Genomic DNA, 24,164 nt, shown 5'->3' on the forward strand with positions numbered 1-24,164 from the left:
TTTTATTTTTTTGATCTCAGAGCAATATCATTTGCATGTCAAAGCCAGTACTGTGCATGTTCTGTGTTGCCTCTATTCATACATACCAGAGGAAGCTGGATTCCTTCATATTTTTCTTTGTGATTTAGCAAAACTTTAATTCACCTTTCCATGACAGGATGTTGTCAAAAACATAAGCCAGTACACAACTAGTGGGAGAAGTAGATAACTTGTGTGACAACTTAAAATAGTCTCTGCTCTTCACAGCTGGACAAGCTCATGTGACCTTACAGATAAAGACTGCAATGCCAAGATTGTCATACAAAATCTAAATAATATCCTTTGGGTTTTGTATGCTCTTTGATACTACATCTCTTGGTAGAAGTATTCAACGCATAATCTTTGACCTCCGATACACATCGCAGAATGCAAGTAACAGAATATAGCAAAAAATGTGTGTGTTTGTTTGTTTGTTTTGTTTGTTTGTCCTTTAGCCTTGGTATAAGATCACTTTCCACCACCTTTCTCATAAAATTGTACCTTCTTTATGAACAAGAGTTTATAAAGAGTGTGTATGATTGCCTCCATGATCACTGCGATAATGAATGAATATATCTTCCTTTGGCAACATATTATCCTCTTACCAATACTTTCATATGAATTAAAACTGAATGTGGCCGGAAATTGACAATACTCCTACTTATTGTGGTATCCTAGCACTAGAGGCACTGTACTGTATCAACCCACTTGCTAAAATATAAAGAGTAAAATAGCCAGGATTGTAACGTACGATAAAAATTGTGCAGTATTGTTATCAGTGTTCAAGACAAGACCCTGTTGATGTTGCACATCAACAGGGTAAAGAAATGGAGCACAAACTCACATAAAATGAATTTTCAATGATTTACAATCATGTCACATTAAAGACAAGTGTTTGATATACAAACTTCCTTTCAAAGATGCACACTTGTACCTTCAGTAATATAATGAGAATGTTGGTCCTATATTCAAATAAGAATATCTTGAGGATGAACTTAAAGAAAGTACATGTGATATATAAACAAAGGCACATATTATAACTCTTCTCTTTTAGGTTTGTAAACTGTTGCTTCCTTCTCTATAAACTCACTTAGCTTCTCAAGGGACCTCTCCCCACCACTAAATTTCACTGGGTTATCTTTATCTGTTGCTTTAGAGAAATAAATAGTAGGAAATCCTGACACCTCATAGGCGCTGTGAGAGATATCATTTGCAGTGGCATCCATCTTAGCTATGACTAAATTCTGTGATTTCTCATACTTTTTGCCCAATTTTTTGTACACTGGGTCAAGCTTCTTACAATGACCACACCAAGGGGCATAAAACTCAATCAAGACATCCTTTGATTTGTCCAGCACAACTTGATCAAAAGTTTTGCCCACAACAGTCGCCACAGCTGCCTTGGATTTCTTGGGAACTGGTTGTGACTTAATGACTGGCTTCAGGTCATCTAAACAAAGACAGAAGAAAGATTTCATTGGTATAGAAAGATATGAAGCATATCAATATGCTATAAAAAATAATGAACACATGTACAACATATGCATATTGAACAATATTGGAACCAGTTTCTAGTGTCTTATCAGTATCTATCTGTACTACTCTCAGTAGACAAAGGGAAGCAAACATTAACACATTCTGTCTTGGATCTACTGAAATGTGATCAGTCTAGACTATAGATTACATTAAGATTATGGTTAACACTGAACACTAACACTGATATGTACAGTAAACTTGGACAAATGCGTGATCACTGAAACATCCCGTATCAAACTGTGGTCAAAATTTAGTGCAGGGTACCATTTAAAAAAATTAAAAAAATAAAAAAATTGGTCAAACTGATGTCAATGGTCAATCCCCTGTGGGAAACATAATGGCACATCTCCGTTCCAACTTGGTTCCATAAAGTCAGATCCAAACTACTCAATTTAGATTTGACGGCAATCCTTGCTTTTCCTGACCTCTGACCGGTGAAGCACAATGACAAATCTAGTGTGAACAGCAACTCCTTGTAAAGCGCTATCATAAATTTGAACACAGTGAAAGTGGTCAATGGATTAGAGCTTGATCTGTACCACTGATCACCACTAGGGCCCAGTTGCATAGCAAGTGAACCAGTACAAAAATCAAATGCAAGTTTCCGAAAGCCTGATTCAAGATTTTGATAAATAAAAGCTGTATAAATGGCTCGGACATAAGCTTAAATGTAATCTGGTCACATCATAAACAAACCAAATCTACCTGTTTTGCTGTATCCATATCTGATAATTTTGACAAGATAAAACTTCCATCTTTCTCTCATTTTGAGAATGGCAAGAATTATATTGGATACTGATTGATGATTCAATGTCCTAAAGACAGAGGAGAGATAGGAAGGGAGTATTTCTCACCATTCTGCCATTGTCGGATAAATTCTCTGAGGACATCAGAATCAAACTCCTCCTCAGGGTCCAACCTAAACTTCCTCTTGTCAGCTCCCCAGATTCCTACATTGATGTCTTCTCCACTGTCATCTAGCTCCAGCTCCTTCAACTCCTGTTGGAATTCTTCCTCATCAGCAATAGCAAAGAGGAGTTCATCAAACTCTTTGTCCTTGGCCACCTCTACAATCTTCTGACGGTGGATTTCCGTTGCTGTCAAACATGATTTGAAGATAAATTATCAATTCATACCCACAAATGACATTCTTTCAACAACAATGTTTACACTGTGAGGACATTTGTAAAGCTGATAAGCTGACATGACCGGGACCTTTTAAACAGATGGATCCATTAATTTCATTATGATCAAACAAGGTAGGCAAGACTATTCATTTGATATTTCACAAATCATGCTATTCCCCTCTGAATAGATAGAAATGAGTCATCTGTCAAACACTAACCTATTCCTGACTGCCTATCTGTAATGGAGAAATCATTCACTTGAAATTTGAATGCTTAACTCTTTGATGAATCCTTTAATTCTTTGCCATAACTGTAAGTTATGGTTCTATTGAAATAAATTATGCTGCAGTGTAATACCCGTTAAACTTTCAACCCTTCATGGGATCACAGAGGTGCATAATAATTATCTACACTACAGTTGATATCACTTGACCCACTTACTCCAAGATTTCAAAAGTCCCCAAAGTGTTCAAATATTGCACACTAGGATCCTGTAATGGGCCAAACCATCCTCAGTAATTCACTAAATAGTTAACTAGCAAACCATCACAAGTTCTTCACTGACAGGCTTACTAGTAAACTATCCCCGGTAATTCACTAAATTGTAAACTAGCAAACCATCCTTAGAACTTCACTAAATGGTGCTATGATTAAGCATGATATAGCATAATATATGATATCTCAATCCATTCAAAGAAAATGAATACACATTATATAGAGACATGAGTGAATAACTACAATCCCCTACAACTTAATCATTTTTATTTTGCCACAAGATTGGATGCACACACAAGCTTTTTCCAAACATAGCCAATTACTTGTAGGATAAAATAATTAACCCAATGGTTCATCTCTAATACTTTAACATAGAAGTGCATTTATCTGACAGCAACATGGCATTTGAAGAGAAGGGACAAACCAAGGGCTCACCAACTCTGTGATCAAAACTCCAGTCAACAGAAAAGTAGGCAACCAACAAAGGACGATCTGCATATCGTGTGTTCTTGTTTTCCCTTGTCATCTGGCCAACCAGTGGGACATCATTTTCTGCATAGAAACTTTCCAACTCTGTGGCTGACCCATCTGCCTACAAAATACAGGAAAAATTCTACCGTTGGATAATTCGCACACACAATTAAACTATCAGTACAAATATGGTAATAGAAATATTTTCACTATTTCGGCATGTTTTCTCCTCCTGCTACAGGAATCCAGGATCATTACCTTGATCCTTTCAGAGTCCTTATCAAAAAATACATTTTAAAACAAACTTAGGATTATTATTTCATCTGAGCCTGAACAGGGCCCTAATTCTATACTGATACAGTGGCCACCGCTCAATCGGGAGGGTTCGAAAGACAAGTTTTTCTCCTGTTTAAAGTGAGGCTCCAGCTTAACCCGTTGAGGACGAGTCCCGAGTAAACTGGGGCAGGTGTCTATGGGAAATGCGTGTTGTAGCAAAATCAGTCCATCCTTATCGGGTTAAGGGGTGGCTGGTATTGGCTTGCGCACACCACCCAACATGAAGCCCAGTATGTTGACATAATGTTAAACACCCATTGATATCCACAGTAATAGGTACACATGCACTGTGACATGCAGACACAAAATGGAGATAAAAGAAGACACAGCAGTCTCATAATATTTTTGGGCAAATGCATCACCAGAATAAACCTTAATTTTTTTGATGCACAAAGTAACTCTTTTCACTGTTCATCGTAAAGACCCTACATAATTATCAAGTCACTATGCCTAGATGACCCTCCCAATGGCTAATGCAGGAAAATAGGTAGAACTGCTAACTTGAGCGTGTTTCTGTCACATCAGTCAACTTAAATACATACTGGTACACATTACAACACTTTAATTAAGACAAACACATTTTTATGATATTCAACCCTACTTCTTATGCCATCTGTCACACACACCCATCCACAAACACACACACTACACATACAAAGAGGGAGAGTATGGGGCAGAGGTCGCACATTGGAAAGGTGACTCTGTACTCATACTGCAAGGAGGTGGTAGTGTATGAGTAGAAGCTGACAATGCTTACAATGAATGCCAGCACCACCTCCTACTGTGTCCTGACAAATGTTTAGGCTGTGCAGCTATGGGCAGAATCAATGTGGGATTGGCTCGATAACCACCCCCTTTATTTTTAGGAAATGAAATCCCTGTTTTGTTTTTGTTTTGTTTTTTTCCTGAAGGGTTTTCTCACCATTATAAACATTAATGATGGACAATGCATGTGCTTTAGAGAAATTTGTCCTGATAAAGCAGTTCAAGGTTCCAAATAAGCAGGGGAAATAACACATTTTAAAAAAAAAATTATTATGTCAAATTTTGTTGCACTTGAGCAGGGTTCCCACTAAAGCATTGTATTAACCACATACCTTACTAAAGACATGCCTCCATGGCTCATATTTTGACCTGAATCGTTCTGGAAGGAAGACAACCACTGAGGGTGCATTGACTTTGTAGCTTTCCCTCGCCTCCTCACTGAAGACATGAGCAAAGCGGTATTCATCTCGCAGGGAATTACCTGATGGTGTTGAGACATGAAATCAGGGGGTTCGTAAATGCAACAACACTTCAAAACAACCTCTGCTGCCAGGTTACTTTTCTGGCATAGAATAATGATAATTGCTTGCATATACAGTCAACCTCGGATACCTCGAACTCGGATAAGCCGAATATCGCTTACCTCGAAGGCAAAATGAAAGTCGCGATTGTTCCTATGGAGTTTTCGTGTATTAAAATTTGCGTAGCTCGAAAAAACTAACTCGAAGTTCGGTTACCTCGAAGGGAAATCTCATGTCCCGATCTTAATTAACTTATTGTTTTCCCAGCATGTTGCTCGAATTGAAATTGCAAACATCACTCAGCATTTCCGATGAAGCGCGCGTGGACAGCGAAGACGTGTCACAAATCTTTTCACACTCGATTGTAAACATTCTGAGCCCCAGAACGATCGCGCGCCCAAAGAAATACCCGGTACACAGCTGACAAGGAAAATCCCCAACACCTACAGTACCTACACACGTACACGGTATGCATATAGCAGCCGTGGAGCATATAGCAGCAAATGGAGTGCTTACAATAGCACTACGCTCTGCCCATCATCTTTCTTTGACCACTCTGTTTTGATTTGCGATCGTGATAGTCATGCCATGCGCGTACATTTCTTAACCGTCGTGGCGCACCAGCTTAGGTGTTGACAGTTACTAGTATATCTTTGGCATTAATCACGGTCCACTGTCCAAACATCAATCTCCCGCTAGTGTTTCTTTTTTTTTCACTTTTTTCCTTTCACGAAGTTTGTTTCATTAATTCTCCCCCGAGAACGCAAGCTCTGAATATTTTTTTTTTCCAGCAATGCGATTATGAAAATAGTGTGGTATATGATCTGGAAGTATAGGCCTAGCATAATAAAGAATAGTATAGATATGATTTAACAACAGTTTATTCTGATAAATTTCGAAGTAACGGAATAATACGCTTTACGATTTTCAGACAAAAAAAAAGATGAAATCATCATGTATTTTACCCCTGTTTTGAGTTGAATCTTTTTTGAGTTTTCGGTATTTTTTTCTTTTCTTTTCTTTTCTAGCACAATCGTCAAGGCCCCGTAAGATTGTTTCGCTTTTTTTTTTTTAATGCGAACAATCCCCTTCAGTAAATGTTTATGATTACAGTAATAGCACTGTCCTCACAAGCCATAGCCGGAATCTGATCTTGCAATATTACTCACTACTCAAGTAGCCCATCCTTCATGTACTGTGCTGCACTTATTCAGGGCTCGACACTTACAGTGGCCCGGGCCACCAAAACGCACGTCGGGCCATTAAAAAAAGTCGGATGTTTGCCTTTACTTTTGGAGATGAACAGCGGTAACATTCGGCCCCGAAAGTTGCTACAATAAATGTCAGATGATTGCTTTTGATTTTGGAAATGAATAACAGTAATATTCGACTCCATGCGATACTAAAATAAATGTCGGATGTTTGCTTATACTTTTGGAAATGAATAACGCTAAGATTCAGCTCTGTACGGTGCTTAAATTAATGTCAGATATTTGATTTTGCATTTGGAAATAAACAAGGATAACATACGGCTCCGAAAGATACAAAAATGAATGTCGAACGATCCCTTAGACGTTCGGAAATGAATAACAATAGTATTCAACTCCATATGATGTTTGCTTTTATATTCGAAAGTAACTAGCAATAACATTCGGCTCCGGAAGATGCTAAAATAAATTTCGAATGTTTGCTTTGACGTTCGGAAATAAATAACAATATTCAACTCCGTACGATGATAATATGAATGCCGGATGTTTGCTTTTACGTTCAAAAGTACATAGCGATAACATTGAGCTCCGGAATAGGCTAAAATGAATGTCGAATGATCCCTTTACGTTCGGAAATGAATAACAATAACATTCAACTCCGTACAATGATTAATAATGTCGGATGTTTGCTTTTACTTTCGAAAGTAAATAGCAAGAACATTCGGCTCCGGAAGATTCCAAAATAAATATCACAGTCATGATTGCTTTTACATTTGGAAGTGAATAGCAGTAACATTCTGCTCCATACGATGCTAAAATAAATGTCGGATATTTGCTATTATACATTTCGAAATTAATAACACTAACATTCAGCTGCGTTTGATGGTAAAATAAATGTCTGATGTCTGCCTTGACGTTCAACAATGAAAAACAGTAACATTTAGCTCCATTCGATGATAAAATGATTGTCAGATAATTCATTTCACTTTTGGAAGTGGACAGCAGTAATAGTGGGCTCCGTATGATAGTAAAACGAATGTCGGATGTTTGCTTGGAAATTTAGAAATGAATAACAGTAATATTCTGCTCCGTATGATACTAAAATAAATAACAGATTGTTGCTTTTACATTTGGAAATGATTAACGGTATCGTCTGCTGACTGTGAGTGCTGCTGGTAGACACATGGAAGACCGGTGCGTAGCGGTGCGACATTGCCGTCGCTCCCTGTGGCTCTAAACAGTCTTGGTGAGCTACATGTACACCCATAGTTGTGCGAAATTTTAATAGTTTGCAAAGCTAAGACTGTGATTCTTGTGTTGGATATTGTGTAAGAGATGATGACTTAGAGAGAGAAAAGGAGGAAAAACGAAAAGTAATTGAGGGGGTACCTACGCCGACGCGACAATGTACATTCAGCACGCATGTTCTGCAACCCTGTCTTGCACTCGATTACGTACCAGTATTTTCTTTTTGTTTTTATGGTGATAAGTCATTTAATTGTCCACCAGAAAACAATGATGAAAGAAGAACATCGATTTTCATTCAATTCATTCATATTAAAGTCGATTTAAATCTAATTGACAAGCATACAAACAATCGGTAGGCACTGTAACAGATACCATGTTGAACATCGACAAAAATCGGATAAGTCGAGGAAAATTCGACGTACGTGTACCTCGAAATTCGCGTACCTCGAACCAATTTCTTCAGTCCCGACGACTTCGAGGTATCCGAGGTTGACTGTATTAACCATCTGGTGGATTTTGGTCCTCAATGAATTATCATTGTTGTGGTTTTTTTTTCACAAACTTAAGCACAAGCAAAATGGAAAGCATCAGCAGTATTTGACAAGTTTTCGACTTTAACAATGTTGTCTTTGCTGAAAAATACTGGTGTCCTGCAACAAACATTTCAACACAAAGTACTAATATACCAGTAATCACATTTATAGTCCAAACTGTACCAGAGTGGCATTTGTGTGGGACTATTATATCAGTCAAAGTGGTACAGTGTATGTTTTAGTAGTTTACTACATTTCACAACCATGATCAAGTGAGCGATGCAATGCCTGATTTAATATGTAATAGAAGGTAAAAGTCAGAGATTCTGTTAGGTACATAATGACTTGACGTACAGCAGTGGGATTCTGTATATGATGCGACATATTTTGTGGGTTATCTATTTACTAATTTCACAAGTAGGGTGCTATTCGTAAATTTAATTCCACACAAATACATTAACGGTTATCCCGACATAAATGTGACATGTGCACATATACATTTCTCTGTTTATTACTGAACTCCACCATTGCAAATTCAATGACCTGCAAAATTGTAAGGAAGTCTCAATTCACGAAAAATTAGACATGCTAAATATATGGCATATTCCAGTAATAACAACAGTGAGTGTAATAGCTGATGTAACTGATAGAAAAAGTACTCGAAGATGAAAAGAGTAGCAATACTTCATGTACAAGCAGTGGTGGAAGAAATAGTGCAGTGAATAAGTGACCCGCTACAATAGGATCCAAGTCAAGGGAGGTCAATTTTCTGAAAATGACATGACATTATTCCCTTACTCTTCTGCTTTAATTTCGTATAAAGGCAAGTCCAAGATAAGGTCCCCTCAGAAGGCAAAATTTCATCTTTGCTCAATATTGACATGTTTGGTATCATTTTGAAGCTTATGAGTTGAAGTTTTGATTTCCGCGGAGGAAAAAATGATATTATGTAAATTTATGCTAATTTCAAGGGCTTCATTTGCATAAATGTGAAACACAGCGTTACATATGGGACATTTATAAGAATTCATATTAATTCAAAGGAAAGCAAATAATATTTGATTAATATGTGGACATAAGAAGTTCATCACATAGTTTAACTTGGTATGAACATTTAGGGATTATGCAAATGATTATGCAAATTAGCTCGGGTCCTATCATGAGATGTCCCATACGTAACAAAATGAGGTCATTTTTTTAGGTTTTTTCTGAAATTGCTAAGGTTGTTTTAATGCCCTTTTGGAAAGTTCTAATTTATTGTTTAGAGAAATTAAATACCAGAGAAAAAAGAAAAACTAGAAATGTCGCTATGGCGACTGATGCCTCCGCCATAAAGCATGATTCTCCCAATAGGCGTATAGTAGGGTCTTCACAATGTGTGATCCATGACAGTTTCACTTAACTGGCAAAATATTGATATGACAGGTTTGTCAGAAATGACTTGAATGTTCACTTTCCTTGAACTGGGTTTGCTATGATTGTCGAAGAGTGCAAGTACACATATTTGGGGAATTGAGAATTTTTACAGAATTCTGATGGACCCTTTTATAAGTTTATGCATTGAGTAATTTCCAAGGTAAGAAGAAAGAGTGTAATTACAGTACAAAATAGATTTTTTTTTTTTTTTTTTGGGGGGGGGGGGGGGGGAGGGGGCATTGACACCTGGCCTTTGACCCTTAACTTTGACCTTTGACATTCTGGTTGGAAATTTCCTGGAGAATCTCCATTAGGTAATGCATGTTTATATTCAGTTTGAAAACTAATAATGCAAGCATTTCATATACTAGTGTATGAGGGAAATAGTAAAATATTGAGGAGTTGACCTTGACCTTTGACCCCATGACTATTGACCTATGACCCGTAAATTCCCTAGATAATCTCTGCCAGTCAGTACATGCGTATGTACCAAGTTCCATGAAGATACATTGAACCATTTGTGAGAAAAATGATATTACAACATTTTCACCTAACCTTTGACCTTTTGACCTTCGACCTTATGACATGAAACTCTCTCTGGAGGATCTTCATGCAGTAGTACATGTCTACACCAAATTTCAAGAAAATACCTTAGGGCATTGCATAGATATTGGGGAAATAGCAACATTTTTAGAATTTGACCTTGACCTTTTGACCTTTGACCTCTTGCCAATGTCACTAAAAACTACTCAACTAATTGTCCCATCATACATCATCCTTGGACCAAGTTTGGTGAAATCCTTGGACCAAGTTTGGTGAAAGCTGCTTCATCCAGTTTTGAGTTATCACGTAAACAGATAAATTTCAGGATTTGACCTTGATCTTTGACCTTTGACCTCAGTCCGATTTCACTAAAAAACTAATCAAGTAATTGTCCTATCATACATCATCCTCCAACAAAGTTTAGTGAAATTTGCTCTATCAAGTCTTGAGTTATCGCGTAAACGGATACAATTTCATGATTTGACCTTGACCTTTGACCTTTGACCTTTGGCGGATTTCACCCAAAATCTAATCAACTAATTGCCTCATCATACTTTATACTTGGACCAAGTTTGGTAGAATTCAAGCCAATATTACTCAAGTTATCGCGTAAACGAAAGCGGACGGACGTACGGACGTACGGACGTACGTACGGACGTACGTACGGACGTACGTACGGACGGACGGACAACCCGAAAACATAATTCCTCCGGCACCACTTCGTGGCGGAGGCATAAAAAGTAAAAGAAATATTTTTTATTAGGCATTGAAATTATGTTACGTATGGGACAAATGCGTTACGTATGGGACATCCTCATACATATTGCATGTGAATGCATGTAGCTAGCTGGGAAGGTCTCTCAGTACACAAATGGTCAATCATCCTGAAGAAAGCATCCCAACATTGTAGCTACTTTTTGAGTTATAGACACTTGAAACAATACATGAACTTGACTGAACAATTTTCAGAAAGGGGGAGGGGAAAATGGCAAAATACACAATGAAAAATCAGCATTAAAGGGATGGTATAGTTTTTTGTAGAAATGGGGATTCAGTTTTCAACATTTAAAGAGATGATTGGAAACCAATTATATGAATTACTTAAGAGCATAAAATCCTAAGACTAGAGGAATTCAAAGTTTATGTGATGGAGATCCAATTTGAAATGGTTGTGAAATATATAGAAAAGAAATTAAAAGTAAAATGATTTTTTTTTTATTGCAAGTGATACACAAATTGTCCTTATTCAGTTTTCAGTAGTAGCCACAACAAAATTCATGGGTATACATACTGAGTTGTGACTGGAATCAATGACCTGACTGCTAGACAGACATCATATATCTACTCGATCACTGGGGTTCCATGAAGCAGGTATTGCTTATTTATTAAACTTAATATTTCTTGTGTCAAGTTGTTTTTCATTGAAACTAAATGGCAAACTGCCCTTCATCAATGGAAGTAAACACTTTAAACTATTCAAATTTTTCAATAGTAACTATCCTGATAAAAATAGGGCATACATACTCAGGTTGGTCATAAAGAATATAGAATATGATTGAATGTGATTATGATGGTAAATATCTGGGGAATATTGTTCCCTTATCAATCTGGATCAGTATTTGAGTAATTTCAACTGATTCCACCTCAATAATTATGCAAAAATTTGTTTAAATGGGTATTTTGCAAAATTATTTTGCAAAATACCCATAAACATGGTTCTCCACACACTAAATGAATGGGGGACAAAGGGCATGCATACCCAGGTTGGTCATAAAAATATAAAAATATGATTGAATATGATTATGATGGTGAATATTTGGGGAATATTGTTTCCTTGACAATCTGGATCAGTATTTGAGTAGTTTCAACTGATTTTACTTCAATAATTATGCAAAATACCCATAAACATGGTTCTTCACACACTAAATGAATGAGGGACAAACTGTCCCATACGTAACTGTCCCATACGTAACACGTCATGTCTGTCTTTAATTAGAACCTGTAATTAGAGCTTTTTGCCTAATGACATGAAACTTACCTGTGATAATCTTGAGTGTTGTGACTTTCATCACAGTGAGTTACAATTTGTAGAATGATATACTTTCAGAGAGTTTTGAGGTTGAAAAAAATGTTCAAAAAAACAAAAATTTTCTGGTCCCATATGTAACGGCACATATTTTCTCTTCTAGAATATAATTGTCAAGGTCATTTTTCTCAATTTTTTACATGATTATACTTCTTCTAGATATCAATCACCATGATGAAGTTCAATATGATCAAAGGCCATTAACACTATTTTTCAGGTCATAAAAGTCTCTGAATGTCCCATACGTAACGTGCGTGTTATCTTGGACTTGCCCATAACAGGACTCATAAAAGTAATCAGTTAAGATATAGACGATTTTATAAGACCATGTTGAGTGGCCTAGGAAATCAGCGTTTCAAGAAAACCACATTCAAAGTTGTTGTTTTTTCCGACACGAATGTGATGAAGGGGAGGTAAGACAGTTATCACCTCATAATAGAGGGTCCGCTCATAGCAAGCTCCATGATGTTCATTCAAGCTATAGCAAAAGCAGTCTATGCACAACCAATCAGGAACTAGGATGCCAGCACTGACCTATAGGATTACTCCCTCATTGCTAGGGACGCAGTCTATCTGCGGCACTAAATTAAAATCTTCGGACATGTTTCTGTTTTGCTGAAAATCAGAAAATTATGTCCCACAAAAATGCTAATTTTTTGCTTTTCCTTTGATCATTTAGCTTCAAAATTTTGGCAGATGATAGACAAAACATTTGACTACAACATTATGTCAAAACAGAAATTCAATGGTTTTGACCGATTTTAATAATCTCACTTCAAACTCTATTTTTTCGGCTCAGCCGTCAGAGACTTTCGCATCCTTTTGTCGGGGCTGGTCATATATGCATGCATCTATTGGCAGAAGTAGTTCTGTTCATAGAAAGGACAGAAGCAGCAGTAAATCTAGGAATAGATATAGCAGTGAAAGAGGTAGCCTTTATCATAAATGAAAGAATAGGAGAATCAGCAAAACTAGCTACGTAGCAGCATCACTATCATAAAGCTAGTACCATAGTAACATTATTGAGCCTTTGATACTCACCTGCATTGAGATATGTAGAATAGAGCTTGTCCTGTTTGTCATTGAAGAAGCCAACAATGCTGACATCCTCCTGGTGGGTCAGGAATTCTCTCAAAGCTTTCACTGATCCTAGAAGTTGGGAGCTGTCTCCAATTTGTTTCTTCATGTAGGTAACAATGCCTAGCATAGAGTGAGAACACACACACATTGCCATGGAGGACGACAGGTAGTCAGACAGGAACTAAATGAAAATACCACACTGCACTACATGCAAAATATTATGTGTGCAGGGGATCTTCACATTAAGGCTCTTTGTAAAACAATCACATCTATGACAAAGCATACTGTAAATATCTCAAAGTCACATCCTTGAGAGCTAACCTTCTGTCACTTATATATTTATCAACTAGATATATCGCTACGGCGACTGATATGCCTCCACCATAATGCATGGTTCTCCTAATAGGTCTATAGTACAATGTCTTGACAATGTGTGATGACAGTTTCACACAATTGGCAAAATATTAAAATGACAGGTTTGACACAAATGTGCTGAATGTTCACTTTCCTAGAACTAGGTTCAATTGGATGAATGATTAAAATGTCAGAGTGCAGGTATTTGGGGAACTGATGATTTTTACTTGACTTTTGATCCTTTTATAAGTTTATGCATTGAGTAATTTTCAAGGTATTGAGAAAAAGTATAATTTCAGTATCAAATGGGAAAATAGCATTATCTAAACCTGGCCTTTGACCTTTGACCTCACAGTTCCAAAGAGAATCACTGTTAGGTTGAACATGCATAAATATGTAAGTTTCATGATGATACCTTGAGTTACTTTTGAGATATGGAGGAAAAAGTGCAATTCAGCACTTTCACTTGACCTTTGACCTTTTGACCTTTGACCTTTTGGCAAGAAACTTCCCACAGAATATATATTGGGTAATACATGTATACATCAAGTTAAAAAAAAAAAAAAAAAAACCTTCAGGCATTGCATAAATATAAGGAAAGTAGTGATATTTTGAGGAGTTGACCTTGACCTTTGACCCTGACCTTTGAACCACGACCCCCAACTTCCCTAGATAATCAATGCCCATTGGAACAAGCATATATACTAAGTTCCATGAAGATACCTTGAACCATTTGCGAGATATGGAGAAAAACATGAATTTTCAACCTTTTTTTCACAAAATAACCTGTGACCTTTGACCTTTCACCCCGTGACCCTAAAATCCAAACAAAGTATTATCCCCCCTGGATATACCCTCATACCAAGTTTGATGTAAAACCACCACACGGTTCTTGAGATATCGACTAAAACAAAACGGGACGGACGGACAGACGGACGGACGGACGGACGACCCGAAAACATAATGCCTCCGGCCACTTCGTTGGGGGAGGCATAAAAAATTAACCTTTGATAGTTAGTCAATAGAATACAAAGCATTATGCAATTGGCAACACTCATGAATTGTGTTGAGTTCAACAGTCATATAGGAAACTCATATTCATATTGCACAGAAAATAATAGTCTTTACAGACAATGGAATGCTTCCATTCCTGCAGAAAGCAAGTACTGCATTATTTGCAAAAATCAATGACACTTATGGCAACTATGTCATACAATTTTAGATACAGTATGCTCCTGTTATAACGAACAACGTTACAACAAAATTATTGATCCAATACAATGAAGTAAAATCCAGGTCCTAAAATAATCATCCATACATCTTTATACACTATATTTGTTCATTTTAACAATATTTCGATATAACAGAAGTAAACTGCCAGTCCAAGGGACTTTTGTTGTAACAGAAGCTGCTTGTATTATTCACAGTTAGAAAAATGTCTTCTTTCTACAATGTGTAAAGCCCATCTCACCTGCAGACTTTCTTGGTCCCTTAAACTCAAACTCCTGACCCTTGCGGAAGATCTTGAGTGTGGGATAACCTGACACATCAAAGCGGGTTGCAAGGTCACTTTCTGCAGTGGCATCTACTTTGGCAATAGGAACAGGTGGATTATTTCCTTGCAAGATCTTGGCAGCACTTTCTAGCTCAGGAGCAAGCTGCTTGCAGTGGCCACACCTAAATAGGAGGAATAGAGAGTTCACTTCATGCATATTGGAACCATTCACTCTTGATTTCTCATGCATCTCCATGAAAAAAACAAAAACAAAAACAAACACACACACACACACACACACAATATATATATATATATATATATATATATATATATGAGTAGCAATATAGGAAAAAACATGATGTAAACAATGTAGAATAATAGACAATGAATAAGATGGATGTTTGAAGATATGTTAGTTTCAATATAATTCAACTCTCTGTAAACTTCCTACCATAGTTAAACATCAAGCCATTGGAATATAATAATCACACTACTTGCAACTACCTGTACATACTGCATTGAAGGGATCACATAGTTTTGGTTGAGACCTAACTTCAGGTTCAGTCTAGCATTTTTTTTTTTTTGAGAGAGAGAGATAATGAGAAACTTCATGTGAAATTTATGAAAGAGCATATTATTCCAAGCGAGACTCAAAGTTTAGGTAAAAATTGGCTTTGAAATGGCTGAAATATATCCAAAACAGAGCAATCCTAATAAAACATGGGACCCACCTTTTATTAGGATTGATTTGTTTTACTTTATCATTTGATGTCTCAGCCATTCCAAAACGAATTTTCATCTAATAAACTTTGAATTCCTCTTAGAATGGTATGATCTGTATTATTTCATAAGTGGTTTGCTGGTATCTCCCAAAAAGTTAAAAGCTCAATTTCTTTGGACTAGATTCAAATTTCCATTGCACAAATGTTATTGACACATCACATGCAGTTGTATGCCAGCAGACATCCAATAAGGAACATACACTGTACACTGTGGCATGACACACTCGTGTCCAAGGCAAGCCTATTTCGTGCTTGTTTCGGTCCACTGACTATATCACAACTATAGTTTTGATTCAAACTACCTTTACGAATTTGGGCCACTATATCCAATACACATGATGACATCTTGCTCTAAGGAGGACTTGGATTGGAAAAAAAAAAAAAACAAAACAAAAAACAAAAAACAAAAATGAAGATTTACATTTTTGGGTTTGAAGCTAGATCACAAGAGCTGCTTACAGATGTCAATCACTTTGGTTGAAATCAAATTCTACTCTACAGTTTCAGCACTCTACCTCTGGTAAAGTCAATTAAAGAAAATATAAATTTGAGAATATTGATTCCAATTCAATCTGAATATAAATCACTACAGTCATTTTGGCGCAATGCATAAGATCACATCCCCAAAAGTCCATACACCTACACCTGCAGATAAAATTCTGTTGATCATCTAATGGCAAACTGGAAGCATACAAAAAATACAAACCAGGAGGTATCACATCAAGTCTAAACGCCTGAACCTTAACACAAGAGTTAAGCTGGTATACTTTATCAATGTACATGTATGTGACCCGCTACAACGAAAGGATCCTAACGTCGCTGATGGCTGAGCCGAGAAAATCTAGTTTGAAGTCACATTATCAAAATTTTTCAAAATATCAGATTTCTGTTTTTGACATAATTTTGTAGTCTTATGTTTTGTCTATCATCTGCCGAAATTTCAAAGCTAGATGATCAAAGGTAAGAAATTAGCGTTATTCTGGGCCATTATTTTCCAACTTTCAACGTAAAAGAAACGTGTCCGAAGATTTGGAAGTAGCGCCGCCGCTAGACTCCGCCCCTAGCAATGAGGGAGTGATCTTACTGGTCAGTGCGTGACATCCTGATTGTTGATTGGTCGTGCGTAGACCGATGGCACTAAGCTTGAATGAACATCGCGGAGGTCGCTAGGAGCATACCTTCTATTGTCAAGTGGTGAAAATTGTCTCGCCTCCCCTTGATCATGATAGCGTCGCAAGGAAAACTTTGAAGGTGTTTTCCTCGAAACTCTGAATTCCACAACCACTTGACATACGCTAATAAAATTATTGATATCTCCGCAACCGAGTACTTTTATGAGTTGTGCTATATATGAAATTAAAGAAGTAGAGTAAGGGAATAATATCATGCCATTTTTAGAAAATTGTCCTCCCCCCGACTTTCGGATCCTTTTGTTGTAGCGGGTCATATATGTTTGGTGCCTGAAATATGCCAAATTAAGCCATTTTATCGGCAAGGACAAAAACTTACCAAGGAGCATAGAATTCAACGAGAATGAGTTCAGCCTCTGTGACGATGTCATCAAAGTTGTCTTGTGTCAGGGTGATGACAGCTTCTGGAGGAGGGGTCCAGTTAGGGTCTGATTGCTCCTTCATATACTCAACAATACCTGCATGTATGACATCATAATCAGTTTTATCCTTCTGTTCATTGGAAGAGAAACAGCGTAACCTACAATTTGCAAATCTGTTGAAACATGAAACCATTTATCATCATTACTATCATCATCATTAATATGAAGATACCTGAGTCATTTCCAAGTTATGGGGTAAAAAAGTGAAATTTTGCATTTTCACTTGACCTTTGACTTCTCATCTGATGATGCAAAACTTCCCTGGAGAATCTTAATCTAGTACATGTATACATCAAGCTTTATATGCATTGAAGCATTACAGAGATTTAATGGGAAATAAAAACACTCTGATAGCAAACACTCTGCTCATTCATGGGTAAGTTGATCATCTAGCTATGCTCCTATACAAAAAATCCCCTACAGTGGCCCTGTTTAATCTGGAGGGTAATCTCAGAAAACTACATCCTACTGCCCAACAGCAAATGCTTAGACTGTGCAATCATCAGAATCTGTCCGGAATTGGATTAAAAGCAACAACAACAAACAACAAACCCCACTCTGGTAACAAAATGAAATACCAGGTACCTGTGATCATACATATATTTATTTTTTTTCATTTAGTTAAAATTATTACACATCAATGAAGTAAAATAGAAGTTTTTTAGGGCCAAAATATGTCCAGACAAATCAGTTTGTGGTTCTGATTAAAAAGTGAAATGAAGATGTAAACAGTTTGTTTCATTAAATCTTGTTTCAATTAATCAGTGTGTGTTCCTGCTAAAGTAGATCCCAATTATCAGGTAAGCACTTTTCCTCCCATCTATGAAAATATAATAATTGTCATGTGTAATTCATAGCACCACAATCTTAGTTTATTCTAAAATCTAATAGCTTCCCCTATCTAAACTTTGGCATAGGGAAATACAATAGTGTGGTAAATACACTGCAAATATGCCTTACATGTTCCTGATATGTGTACTATCAACCATATATTTGCAATTCAGTCTAAGCCCCACGATATGACAGGAGGTACTAACCAATTTCATCTCGAGGTCCACTGTAGTCAGATGGCTCCCCGTTCCTGAATATCTTTAGTGTGGGATAGCCAGAGACACCAAACTGGCTTGCTAAATCCTTCTCAGCATCAGCATCTACCATGGCAAACGGGACTGGAGGGTCAGCGGCTGCCATGGTCTGGGCAGCTTTGGCATATTCTGGGGCAAGTCTCTTGCAGTGACCACACCTATACAAAAGTGGGAAGAACATGATGCAACGTACTGTGGTAGGTTACAGACATAACATGCACACAGTAATGACTTCATGCACATGACCACAGACACAACCTGTAGTGTATCAAGCTCTATGTATTGTCTGCCACTGTTTACTCTGATACATGGCAGCAGCTATCACTGTTCTTAGTTTGAATTTGTGCTACACTGGGGATTACATATTTTGAAGTATGTACATAGCTTGTGTTCATACCATGAAAACAGCATGTTACCCTATATAATCCTACCCTGATGTTATACAAGCATGTCCAGAATGAAACCCTATGGAAAGCTGTATCCACATGTTTCTGCTCTTACTTTCTGTATATCATTGAAATATGTCCTACAATGCAAATAAAATATTTTAATGCAAATATTTTCTTGAAGGTAGACACTCAGATGACACAAAAGAATAAATGCCCAAAGGTAAGGTACACACATTTTTATGAACAATTATGCAATGTTCCGAGTCCTTAATAACATACCAATACTAAGTTTATAGGAACATACAGACTTTTATATCAGACCTACACCTGATAAAGTTGAGGAACATTGGTTTTCTAATTCAGGATTTTCAAATTCATTCTATTTACACTAACATTTGTATTCTGGTGAAATATAAAGCTTAGTGATTTACATCGCAACATGTTTTAAGGAAGTTTTTGGTTGACCCCCATACTTTGGCCCCACACTTTAATATACACCAGATCTCCCCAGATTTTACCCAGTGACCTGCCCTCTCATTCTTCATTAACATGTCATGCTTGATGAAATGGTGTCTCACAAGTTAATGCAGGAAAATGAACTTCAGCAATTGATCTTTGCGTGTAGTTCTCATTTGGCTTCACCCGAGTTGTACTATTTATCTTATCAGTGTATTGCCATACTAAACCAATCCATGCCACACATTAGTTAAATGTTGAACAAATCTGATAACATTACCATGGAGCATAAAACTCGACCAGAATTATTTCCTTGCTGTTGACAACTTCATCAAAGTTATTGGCATCCAAGACAAGCACACCATCCCGCTCTTCAATCTCACCAGGTTCACCTAGAAATTGAACAGTACGCAGAAAAGTACAAAAGGAAAGTTATTAAAGGGAAATGGGCATGTGATACTATCTACGCCATATATTTCACGAGTCTAAATTTTTGTGAATCGGGAAATCAAAACGATTTTGCAAGTGGTTAAACTCGCGAACGTGGAGTCCTGTACTGAATGGAAAATGTTAATGCGTACGCAACATCCACATCTGGATCAGAGTCAATATTTTTGCGTGTCTTTATTTTCGCGAATAGCACCTGACTCACGAAATTCGCGAAAATAAAAACCTCGCAAAATATCCGGCGTATACAGTATACCCTAGTAGTTTTGAAAAGATAACATGTTGTTACAAAGAGTTAGGCAATTCTCCATTACCTAACTATGTAATATAGTTTCCATTCATGCTTTAGTCCTTTCCCTTATACATGAACTTTCAATAACCCATAGCAAAGTAACCCCAACGCCTGTCCACCACCCCTCATGTCAATAGGAGTCTTTATGTCAGACGACCAAGGTTAGTTTCCTCCTAACAACCCCACATCAAAGTATCCACTCCCATTGTCCAGTTCCCTTCCTGCCACAAATTCATCTCCCATTACCCTCAACACTGTTCCTTTGTTTCAGGCCCCAAAATGAGTAAGACCACACCCTACGTTTCCATGCCCACGTTGAATTGACCAATCATATTGTGTATGGACCATGTGCTTCTCAGGATGAGAATTTCCCCCAAGTTTTAGAGATACAATATGTACAAATGTAGTTTCTGAAAGTAAAATCGAGACACTTCTACTCCAGGCTTCAGCCAGATGAGAATGTAGCATTTTATCTGCTCTTTGAACATGTTGTGATTTATCTGTGTTATCGGCATTGGAGATGTAACTCCTAGATGTTACACGGTTACTATTTTGCTGTCTGAGTTTCGGGACTCAGAAATAAACACTTCAACTGCATATCATATTTGGACTCCCCAACTTCTTTATTTCATCGATGACTTTAACAGCGTAATTGCATGTTTGAATCTGTACAACGTACCTCTCCACAATGTCATAACACACGGCAACTTCGATCCCAAATGGCGCCTAGCGCGCCAATACATAACAATAGTTCATGAATGTCAAAGCTAATTACAGAGCACTACAGTAAAAATGAACATGACCTCTATGGAATTAGCAGTATTACAAAATAAACATTCATTTCTCAAAACTATTCCATGTAGTATCTTATACAGTGCACTCTAATTACAATGAACATGGTTATAATGAAATTTTTACTATAATAACTTAGCAGAAATTCAGGTCCCAAAATCATCAGCTTTCTATCTTTATATACTCCTGGTATTTTACTATTTCCACTTTTACAGTAGCTTTGTAATTTTACGCAATGTATCTCTTAACTTTTATGGACTCAACACCAGAGTAAAAAATTAAAGTACAATAATTTTGGCAAGTTGAAAGAAGTCACTAGAGAAATATGTGTGTGTGCATGTGTATACTGCCTCTGTCTGTTTGTAGGTGTGTGTACTAAACATCTGTAGCACAGAAAGTACATTTCTCAAGCAACTTCATTTAACTTGCCAAAGATCATTCCACCATTGACATTGTTTTTCAGCTCTTTGGTTACTTGAAAGATTTATCACCTATCTTCACACATGGGTACCAGGTAGGTCCTCTACTATTTCTTCGATACACAGTTCCTCTGTCTTCTGTAATTAACTCTCATGAAGATATACTACATGTTATGTAAGCTGATGATACTCAAATTTACATAAACATCCAACAAAATACCCAAGTCGAAGCACTCTGTAAACCTATAACTACCTAAAATTTAATTGTGTCAAATCAGAATTCTTATATAATGTTCATTCTCAATTCAGGTGGAATAGATCTATCACAGAATTTTCTTTAGAAGATACAAATGTAGTACCCCCATCTCTCAGTCTGTCAGAGATCTCAGAGTTATTGTAGATTAGCATCTGAACTTTCAACAACACATCAACAACTCACATCGTTCTGCTGAGTGGGGTATTTGTAAAATTGGTAAAATATACAAAATATTGGAATTGGATCAGTTTTTCACTGAATGTCTTATTCATGCATTAGTATCTTCTCATCTTGATTACTGTAATTCTCTTCTTATTGGCTTCCCTAACTTCTAGTATCGTACAATATGCAAAAAATTCAAAATACAGTCTGCTAGGCTTGTGACCCTCACAAAAAAGATCTGACCACATGACAGTTTTCCAATCCCTTCACTGGCTCCCCATATCGATGTATCACCTTCAACATCTTTTCATTGTTTAGAAGACGGGAGTAATGTAGTAATCTTGCCCCGTCTTATCTTAAATACTTGATTTCTCTCCGCTCCTCAACTTCAATCCATTCTCTCCGTTCTTCATTGATCCACTAGACTATCACATGGTCGATGCAAAGTTGTACCCGTAACAGACCTAGGATGGGACTATTTCTGTTATTTCTCCATCTCTTTAATTGGAACAAACTCCCACATATCCAAAATGCTGAAAGTGTTGATAGGTTTAAATCATTGCTGAAGTAGTGAAATTAGTGAAAACTTATTTACCGGTACTCAACCCTACTTTTTTTTTCTTTTTGGTTACATTTATGTATAACAGGGTTAGCGTACATAATGCTGTATTTTGATTTCTTTCCATATTAATGCAATGCTCTTAGAAATGTCAGTAATAAGCACATAGATTCTATGTAATATAGATTCTCAAGCATTATTCAATATCATTATTACACTTTACAGGACCTTCTTTATTTTCAAAATGTAGATTTAACGTTGCGGCCAGAAGAGAAATTAAAAAAAACAGCCAAGCAGTTGCAGAAATAATTAAATGCAAGGGCTTCATGCCAATAAAATAATGTTAACCTGGTTGAAGATACACATTCATCTAGCTGGAATACTGAATATTAAATTCAGTCATCAGCTATAAAATGCACAGCGACAGCACAGTGCAGTGATCTAACGTTAGGCCCAGGCTCGAGTGCATGCCATATAATAGCCACCCATGGTATAGCCACTCATTGGCTGGGTCACTGGGATACAAGAAATGAGTTTTCTATTCCTGTGTAGACTCTGTACTTTTATGTAGCAAAGAGCCAAATGTAAAGAAAGTGTTGTGTCTATCATAGCATTTAACGAAGACCTAGTTTCTAGCTAGTTTTTCCAAAAACAACCCCCCCCCCCCCAAAAAAAAAAAAAAAAAAAAAATGTGTCTGCAATTACTTGGTATCTGCACATGTGTACTATCATACTAACAAATTTAACGTTAGCATACCGTAGCTAAATAGCAGTAGCAATGTTTGAATTAGCATGCTCATGGAGTCATGTCGTATAGGACCATAGGTATTGATTGTATCGTATTTAGGTCTTGAGGCACTGCATTTATTAGGCGACATCTAACGGTTAGAACCTACATGTATATATATGCAAATTTACACGGTTTACCTAGCCCTAGCCCTCCAACGTTAATAGTAAGCCAAACGTTAGGACCAGTAGAAACTAGAATCTATGCCTTGCACGCCTATCGGCCACCTCCTCCCCTTCGTCAGCCCCTGGAGTTCCGGGCACCAGATGACTCTATCCTCGCTGCCAGAAAGGAGGCTAATACAAAGTGATTCTGGCAACTAGAGTCTATAATATTTTGTTATCTTGATTATATTATCATAATTTCTCTGCGAATACGTACCTTCTGCTTCATCATCATCCTGAGGCGTTACAAGACCAACTTGCAGACTCGCCACGGCAAAAAACAAGGCAATCAAGGTTAGCTTTCGGGGATTCATCTTGCTCGTCGTAATGGAGCTCGAAGCCATCACACAGGATGATAAACGTAACGCGGCCTGCTCGCGGCTGCTGGCTCGACGTGCAGATAACCGGAGTGTACCTTTGTGATAGTTATATGAGAGCCAAAACGATGTAGTTCTTCAACTAAGCATAACTTTTTTTTTCATCATCCTGTTAAAGTGGTGAAAATATGTATTCAATTTTCATCGATTGTATGACACATCATTTTACCTACGATTGATTCAAATTAGGTGAAATTTTTGATAAGTTGGTGCGCATTAATATGGACCGCTTTACCAAGCCTAAAACGTGAACCAATGAAGAGCTGACAAGTTGCCGTGCAGTGTGTCGTCTGCTACAGAGTCGAAATACACGTGTACAAGTGACAGTGATACATCAGCAGGTTAGTGAG

General features: G+C 37.2%; 1 protein-coding gene across 1 annotated transcript; it reads right to left on the reverse strand.

The window, feature by feature from the left end:
* On the reverse strand, positions 1 to 23,785 carry LOC139741562 (protein disulfide-isomerase A4-like). The gene is made up of 10 exons (XM_071652146.1): positions 23,655 to 23,785; positions 19,840 to 19,951; positions 18,667 to 18,872; positions 17,527 to 17,665; positions 15,209 to 15,414; positions 13,345 to 13,503; positions 5,081 to 5,229; positions 3,612 to 3,768; positions 2,409 to 2,651; positions 1 to 1,468 (listed from the first exon to the last, which is right to left on the reverse strand). Exons 1-10 carry the CDS (start codon positions 23,779 to 23,781, stop codon positions 1,053 to 1,055), a joined length of 1,914 nt encoding a protein of 637 aa, XP_071508247.1. The 5' UTR covers positions 23,782 to 23,785; the 3' UTR covers positions 1 to 1,052.
* Between the last annotated feature and the right edge of the window lie 379 nt (positions 23,786 to 24,164).

Source organism: Diadema antillarum, unplaced genomic scaffold (assembly GCF_040938485.1).
Source record: "Diadema antillarum isolate AM-2024a unplaced genomic scaffold, OU_Dant_1.0 seq00000934_RagTag, whole genome shotgun sequence".
Classification (NCBI taxonomy): Eukaryota; Metazoa; Echinodermata; class Echinoidea; order Diadematoida; family Diadematidae; genus Diadema; species Diadema antillarum.

Excerpts from the sequence above, each read along its gene's own strand:
- LOC139741562 (XM_071652146.1), bottom strand. The coding sequence starts at position 23,781 with ATGGCTTCGAGCTCCATTACGACGAGCAAGATGAATCCCCGAAAGCTA. Across the intron at positions 17,666-18,666 it reads TGGACCTCGAGATGAAATTG|GTATTGTTGAGTATATGAAG; the intron begins GTTAGTACCTCC and ends TCATACATGCAG. Across the intron at positions 5,230-13,344 it reads TTCTACATATCTCAATGCAG|GTAATTCCCTGCGAGATGAA; the intron begins GTGAGTATCAAA and ends CAACACCATCAG.